The sequence below is a fragment of the Protobothrops mucrosquamatus genome, unplaced genomic scaffold (genome assembly GCF_001527695.2).
Source record: "Protobothrops mucrosquamatus isolate PMUCROS unplaced genomic scaffold, P.Mucros_1.0 scaffold320, whole genome shotgun sequence".
NCBI classification, from domain to species: Eukaryota; Metazoa; Chordata; class Lepidosauria; order Squamata; family Viperidae; genus Protobothrops; species Protobothrops mucrosquamatus.
Window position 1 is genome coordinate 94,554 of NW_015386659.1, and position 8,358 is coordinate 102,911.

Genomic DNA, 8,358 nt, shown 5'->3' on the forward strand with positions numbered 1-8,358 from the left:
AAGGGGATTTTTTTTCTTTTTTTAAGGTATTAATTTTAGTTATATATATATGATTTGTTTTCTATGATTGATCACCCTTTCACCACGGTGTTTTCCTGAGCACTTTGATGTTAAAATTAAAAAAAACAATAAAATGTGTATTAAAAAAAATGTAGAAATTTTTCTTTTGTTCCAAGGTTTTTTTTTCCCCATCAACAACGCCACTTTAACAAAGTAGGGAAATAATTTTTTTAAAAAAAGCTTTTCACAGGAATAAATAGGAAAAGTAGAGGCAAAAAAAGGTCTCACCGAATCTTCCACGGTGGTTCTGTTTCGCTAAGATGTTCTTGTGGCTTGCGGTTGGTGCAGCTGAGTGATCGGCCATTTTACTGACCGATCTTTACTCCGTCGGCCCAAAGGAGCTTACCCAGACTGCAGAAGATGCCGCCGCCCTTCTGCAGTTAAACGGGGGGCCTCCTCAGCAGTAGTCACCCCTCCAGGGCGACTTTTCGACTCGATCAAACTCGACCGGCGAAGAGAGCAGTCTCTTCACATGACCGCGGCGCCGCAACCCAGAACCGCACATGACCGCGGCGGCGCAACCCAGAACCGGAAGCCAGTGGCAAGTTTTTTGTTTTGTTTTTTTAAAGCAGGGGTGTCAAACTGCCGGCCTACGGGCTGGATGCGTCATGGTGAAACTGCACCCACCCCATTGCCGGCAATGGAAAAAAAACATGATACGTCGCAACACGTCACATGATGTTACGAGTTTGACACCTCTGTTTTAAAGCAATGCCCGCCTGCCCCCCTGCGCCCCCCGGGTAGCTAGCTGAAGAGGCTTGAGCTGGATAGCAGCAGTTGTTTCTTTAAAAAAATAATGCAATGACTGCAAGCCTTGCTTGGAGGCAATTTAGTTTCTGAATGCTGGGCAGCTGGCGGGAAATGCTCCCAGTTCAGTTAATGTGGAAGCTATCAGAGGAAATAGTAAATCAGATCTTCTTCGTTCATTTAACAACATATTTTATTTAATTAATGAATTTGATTTTTAAAATGTGTAAAATTGAGTCTGATTGATTTGTTGAGTTTTTTTACTTATGAGCCTAATGGCCAGGCTCCATTAGGTTCGTATCTCGAGGACTACCTATATGCATTATCATGATACAGGTAGTCCTTGACTTATGACAATTGAGCCCAAAAGTTTCTGTTGCTAAGTGAGATGGTTTTTAAGTGAGTTTTACCCCACTTTATGACTTTCTTGCCATAGTTGTTAAATGAATCACTGCAGTTGTTAGGTTAGTAATACGGTTGTTAAGTGAATCTGGCTTCCCCATTGGCTTTGCTTGTCAGAAGATTGCAAAAGGTGATCACATGACCCTGGGACACTGTGACCATCATAAATATGAATCGGTTGCCAAGCATCCGAATGTAAATCACATGACCCTGGGGATGCTTCAGTGGTCATAAGTGTGAAGTCACTTGTCAGTGCCATTGTAATTTCAAATGATCATGAAATAAATGGTTGTAAGTTGAGGACTATCTGTATTTTGCCTACCATCCTAGCTGTATGCTGAAAATGGAGTGAGACAAGCAAGAAACCATAGATGAAAGAAAGCAAAGCTATATCGAAACTTTCTGATAACTATAGCAAGGCATAGTAAGAAATGACTAATCTCCCCAGTAACCCAATCTTATTTAGCAAAAGACACCTGTCTGAATTTGCCTAGGAACAAATATTTGTATAAAACTTACTGAGATGAAGAAAAAGATTGATTTGCTTAAGTATCCAGACCACAACTCTCATGTTGCTCTAGGCCAGGGCTTCTCAACCTTTTCACCGACTGTACCACTTTTAGGATATGGCAATATTCAAGTACCACTAGTTGCCTAGAAAGGTGTCAAAAACTTGATGACCCAAAAAAAAACCCAAAAGGAAAAAAGTGATATAGTACAGGTAGTCCTCGACTTACAACAGTTCACTTAGTGACTGTTCAGAGTTACAATGGCACTGAAAAAAGTGATTTGTGACCATTTTTCACACTTACGACCGTTGCAGCATCCCCAGGGTCATCTGATTTACATTTTGATGCTTGGCAACCGATTCATATTTATGATGGTCACAGTGTCCCGGGGTCATGTGATCCCCTTTTGCAACCTTTTGACAAGCAGTCAGTAGGGAAACCAGATTCACTTAACGATTGTGTTACTAATTTAACAATTGCAGTGATTCACTTAACGTGGCAAGAAAAGTCGTAAAATGGTCCACCGAAGGAGCCTTGTCGTCCCTCTTGGGCCATGTGGGTGATTCCCGGACAGTGGTGCGGCCTGTGCAGAGCCCTGGGCAGCAGAGGGCAAGCACCCAGCCCAGCCCTTGAGCTCCCGGGGCACCAGGACTCCGCAGCCCAAACCCAGTCCAGCCCCACTTCCCTGAGGGGGCATCCGATTGCGCTTACTTCCTCCTCGAGGCTGCTGCTGCTGTGTTCACTCTCCTTGGCCATGTTGCTCATGGTGGGTGCAGGAGGGCAAAGTGCATGGGTCAGAGGGAGGCGCACTCCCTCTCCATGCGAGGAGACCCAGCTTTGTAACCAAATCATCCTTAGCGGTAGGATGGGAGACCATCAGGATAGGCCAGGAGGATGGGGCAAGGGGATGGTGAAAGGGCAGAAGGGCTGCTGTGAGCCAAGTGCTAAGGCAGGACTTCCCTCAGACCCTCCCTCCCTCTCATTCCAATCTCCTTCCTTCCTTCTTTCCTCCCTCCCTCCCTCCCTCCCTCCATCCATCCATCCCTCCCCTGCCTCATTCCCATCTCCTTCATTCCCTTCCTTCCTGTTTCCCTCCCTCCCTGCCTTCCTCATTCCCATCTCCTTCATTCCTTCCTGTTTCCCTCCCTCCTTCCATGCCTCCCTCTTTCTCATTCCTATCTCCTTCTCTTCTCCTCTCTTCCCTTCTCCCTTTCTCCTCACTGCTTCTCTCACAAAAAGCCTTTTCTCTTTCTCACACACACATCCCTCCAAATCCTTCCCATTCTCATGCATGTCCCTCCAAAAACCTCTCTCTCTCTCTCTCTCTCTCTCTCTCTCTCTCTCTCTCTCTCTCTCTCTCTCTCTCTCTCTCTCTCTCTCTCTCTCTCTCTCTCTCTCTCTCTCTCATTGCTTGTCTGAGAAAAGCCCTTTCTCTTCTGACTCTTTCTCCAGCGTCTTTTTTCCCTTTTACTTCCTGCCCCATTGCTTCCAAATGTCACATACTTGCTCGCTCACTTACTCAGTGCCCTGTCACTTCCAAACGCCGCTTGCTCGCTAACTTCCTGCCCCATCGCTTCCAAACACCACATGCTCACTACTCTGATGAACTCTGCTGGGGCGACAGCATGCATGCCCACAGGAGGGCTCTGAGTGCTGCCTCTGGCACGCATGTCATAGATTCACCATCACTGTTCTATAAGAATTTAGAATCTTTAACAGGTTTCTGTACTGTTAACTACAGTGGAAGATAACTTGGAAAATTCTTACAATGATTTAATTATTTTTGACCAATCATTAACTAGTCCTTGTTAATAAGTTTCTAGTAGTAGTTCTAAAGAGGAATCATTATTTTCTTTGAGTTACAAAGCTTTTGTTGCTGTGGTTGATTGCTCCTCCTTATTGGAGCTTTCTGAAGATAATCACTATCTCTTATTTTCTTAAAAGGTAAGATCTGATAGTCTTTTCTTTGCCAGTTTTGTCTCTTCCCCCCCCCCCAAAAAAACCTGTTATCGGGAGAGAGAAATAAATCAGGAGCAGGAAAGTCAAAATATCATATCTATCAGTGAGGCCAACCAAACCTTTGTATTGGTATTCAGAGAACATTATTCATTTTTATTGGATGAGGGTAAAGGTCTTTTTGATTTTGTAATGTAGATATAAATTTTTATTGAAATTGCAATGTAGTGAAAAAAGTTTTGTTTTTTTATTCCAGAAATTGTCCTTGAATAACAGAATTTGACTAGAGGTTTAAAAAAACTGAACTCATCCACCTGGTTAAGGACAGGAAGCTTTCTGCAGAAATTATTGATTGAGGAAGAATCTGTGAAGAAAATATGGCTGCCCAAGAAAAGCTTATAATGACTTCAGAATCAGTAAGATCAGCTACAATAAAACTTTTCACCCCTTCATTGATTATTCAAGTAATGCTGATAGGAAATGTTTTATGTGGGCATGTGCTTATTTGGCCAACAGATGCTAGCCATTGGTTAAATATTAAAATAATCATTCAGGAACTGATAAACAGAGATCATCATGTCAGCATCCTTATTCCAACAACATCTCTCTTCATCAAACCTGGAGATATTCCAGCTGCCAACTTTGAAGTGTATTCTGTTCCCTTTACAATGGAAGAAGTCAATTCTTTGACCATGGATATTATGAAGTTGTGGTGGAATAACAAACCATCTATTACGACCTTTCATAGGTTTTATCAGGAACTAGAGAAATTGATGGAGAAAATAAATAAATTCAATAGGCAAATGTGTGAAGCAGTTCTGTCTAATCAAGAACTCATGTCTAAGCTAAAGAATGCTAAATATGATGTGCTTCTTTCTGATCCTGTGACACAGTGTGGCGATTTGATTGCTTTGAAGCTGAACATCCCATTCTTATACACATTGAGGTTCTCTCCAGCCTCAACAGTGGAGAGACACTGTGGAAAAATGCCTGCCCCTCCTTCTTATGTTCCAGCTGTTTTATCTGGGTTCACAGACAGATTGTCATTTGGAGAAAGGATTAAAAATATTATCTCTTATTGCATTCAAGACTATGTTCTCCAAAAATATTTGGGGGAATGGGATTCCTATTACAGTCAAGTTTTGGGTAAGTCAGTTTTATTCATTCATTTACTTCCCAAGTATAATTGGTGTAGCTTTCAATACTAAAGGAAAACAGTTGGATTAAAAGAATTTTCGCAAAGCAGAATTAGAAAAGCCTCATTCTGAAGCTATAAGTTAAACACATTGCTGCAGATTAGGATAGATATGCCTCTGTCAATTATACTTGTATTATATTGGCTAGGGTTGATGGAATTGTGATAAAAGATCTGGGAGAAAAAACTAAGGTAAATAATTTTGCTGCCTGACTATAATTTCATTTGAGCAGGTTTGGTATTTTTTGGATTGAGAAAGTAGATGAGATACTCTTCTACTTTCAGAGGTGTTTATGAATGAAGTCAAAACAGCAGCTGTGCTGATATGATCAAAGCTTCATTTGTGTTATGTGTATAACACACGTAAAAACCATGTGGATCTTTCATTGACTCATTGTGGCTACCATTTTGATTTTAAACAGTAAACATCTGGTCTCCTTTTGTTCCTTTTGGTCCCTTTGTTTTTTATTCTTCTGAGTATCTAGTTTCTATTTCTGGCCAACATGGCAGTGAGGCTGTCATGTTTGTTTGCTGTCACTGAGACTTAGAGATATGATTCTTATAAATAATAATAATAATAATAATAATAATAATAATAATAATAATAATAATAATAATAATAATAATAATAATAATAATAATATAAATAAACAAGTCCTATAAATTAGATGTACCATCTCACTTTAAATTTGGGATCTGCGTATTTATTTTATAGTTTAGTAAAGAAAGAAAAAAACATAAAAGAGGGGGCCAGCTGAATGTAATGCATTTAACAACTATAATTCTGCCCTCTTCCTGTGTAAGAGGATAGCACCTTGTTAGCACTACTTGTTCTATACTAAAGTTTTCAGCAAAATTGATAAGATATGGATAATCTCATACAGATATATAAAAACAAGGTGTCCTAAGTTTCCTCAAATATTAGTTGTATTTATGTTAATAGTAGAGGGCTTGCAACACAAGATGGGCCTCTAAATCTCTATGTATGGTAGGGTTAGATAACTCTGTCTTGTCTTTGCCTATCTATATTTCAGATTGTCTCAGATTCCTTTTGAATTTTGCCCTCTATTTCACTTAAAGCTGAGGTCACCTTCTAGGAAAAAGGAGGCAATTTTAGTATTTGGCCATACAGTTGGTCAAAAAGTAGCACAGAGTACTGAAAAGTATCCTAAGATGGAGGGGGGGGGGGCTATCAAACTTCAAAGACCAGTTGGATCAAAATTGCCATAAATTATTAGTAGAGTAATTGGGGCAGATAAGAATTGGAGTCCAAGAACAACTAAAGGACTAGAGATTACCTGCCTTGAACTGTGGAGTTCACTTATGCTTCTGTCTCTAGGACATTTTTCCATGGCAATGATGGAAATGAATTTACTGAATCTTCTTAGGAAGAAAAGGGGCATTTGAAGCTTCAGATAACTAAATCTTATCCAAATATTAAGATAGTTAATTGGACTTAAAAAACACATGGTGCTGCTGTACCAAGAACAAATATACCTGTAAATTGCAGGGATGAGAAACTTTCCCAAAGAGACTGTCAGCCCCTACCCTTTTTGAACTATGGGGGAAAATGTTGCTGTCACATCATATACAGTAGTGCCTTAGCTCTTCAAACTGGTTGTACTTTGAGCCAAACAAATAAAAGAAAGATACACGATGAGCACATCTTGTTTTTTGTGACACTAGGAATATCTAAACTTGCTATTTAAAATGACAGCATTTTTAATTAAGGGAGTAAAGCTTTCTCCTCTGTTAAAAAGTAACCACATGATATGCAACTTGCTTTTGTTGTTCTCCCTTCCCACTAACAATTATTGACATTCTTGACCTCCATTTTGGTTAAGAAAGAAACAGGCTAGCATGTTAAAGAGAATAGTCAGCTTTTCTTTTGCAAGCATCCAGATTACCAGGATCCAGGTTTTTCTATCCATTTCCCATCCTAGTGAGAAACTTGTCCTTTTTGCACAATTTGGTTGGAAGAAAGATCCTTGTCCAGAAGCAATAAAGATCTGACTTCCATTGTCATTAATAAACTTACTGGGTTTTTTCATAAATAAATAAAAATTTAAAAACCACATTTTATTTAACTGAATACTTGGTATAAGAAATTCTTTGTTAGAAATTGAAAGTTTGGCTCCATTTTTATTTTTCACCCAAACAATACTGGAAGAACTGAATGAAATAGTTTTCCTTTATGCACATTTTTCCTATCAGCTTAGATTTATGAACCCATATGGAACAAGAAACTGGCTCATAATTTCAGTTATTTCAGTTTTTGTACTAGCCAAGTTATCTAAATAAGTAAATCAACAAAGATTACACACATATATAGGTGTGTATAATTATTTGTATCTGTGAATTTCTGGGAATAGATGTAGTTAAAGAAATCAAAGTGTAGGACCGGCATATCTTCTATGCCATCTTGTATTGGTCAAATGTTTTCATTTTCTCTTATATTCCCAGATAACTGGGCAAGAACTTGACCTGGGCAACTCCACAGGACCTGCATTTTACACTATACATTCAATTCCATCGTAGCTTTATAGTTTGTATTCTGTGTGACTCAGATGACAGAAGCTTAATTTTGGGAACAAATACAAGTTTCTAATTCACTGAATTAAGTTTTTTAAAAAAGGAAATGAATTTTTCTTTGCATGCCATCTGTTTCAGTTGCTGTTTCCTTTTTAGGCTTATCCATATTGTCAGTTGCCCCATCACTAGAAGAGAGCAGAAACGGAGGGCATTGCCTTCTAGTAATCCCTCACATATCATGAAAGTGACTTCAGGGCATGTTTTTACTTATCCCTTCTGAAGAACACTTTCCATTTTGGGTACCTCAAATGCTCATGTTCACAGAGAGAGAGAAAATACCAATTATCTCTTTAAACAAACCAGTGCTTAGCATGGTCTTTGATAGTTTTCATACTTTCCTATAGCATTTAGCATTAGTAGATAGCAAGAAACCTTTGCGAAGCACAGAGAAAATTGTTGGTTTGAAACTCAGCAGGTTTTTTTGTTATATTTTTCTTGAGTTGTTTTTTTTTTTTTCCCCAATTTTTTTTTTATTATTTTCCATCATAAAAAAACAATCACAAGCATAATAAACACAATAACAAATAAAAAAACCCCATCCCCCCCCGGACTTCCCAAACCTAATCCCAGGATAATATTCATATATGAATAAACAAATACTAATATCCCTAACTCCACAAAATATCTTAATCTACAAAAAAGATAGAAAAAAGTTGCATCTGGATGTCCACACCTCCAACACTTGGATTCATAATTCGCATAAATACGAGACATAGTTGAAGGGTCCAAGTGCCATCTATAAAACATTTTATAAAAATTCTCCCGTAAATTTTGAGCTTGTGTAAACTTCACATTTCTCACCCAGATTAACTCCCAAGTATCCATAGGTATTGTTTCTCCTATATTTTGAGCCCATTTAATCATACAATCTTTGACTAATTCAGTTTCCGAGTCCAA

General features: G+C 38.8%; 1 protein-coding gene across 1 annotated transcript in view; it reads left to right on the plus strand.

Annotated features, from left to right (window-relative positions):
- The first annotated feature begins 4,051 nt into the window (after nucleotides 1-4,051).
- Nucleotides 4,052-8,358, plus strand: part of LOC107286748 (UDP-glucuronosyltransferase 2A1-like) — a 14,255-nt gene continuing 9,948 nt past the window's right edge. Inside the window, exon 1 of the mRNA XM_029284001.1 lies at nucleotides 4,052-4,820. Within this exon, the coding sequence (XP_029139834.1) occupies nucleotides 4,052-4,820 (769 nt within the window). The remainder of the gene's footprint in view (nucleotides 4,821-8,358) is intronic.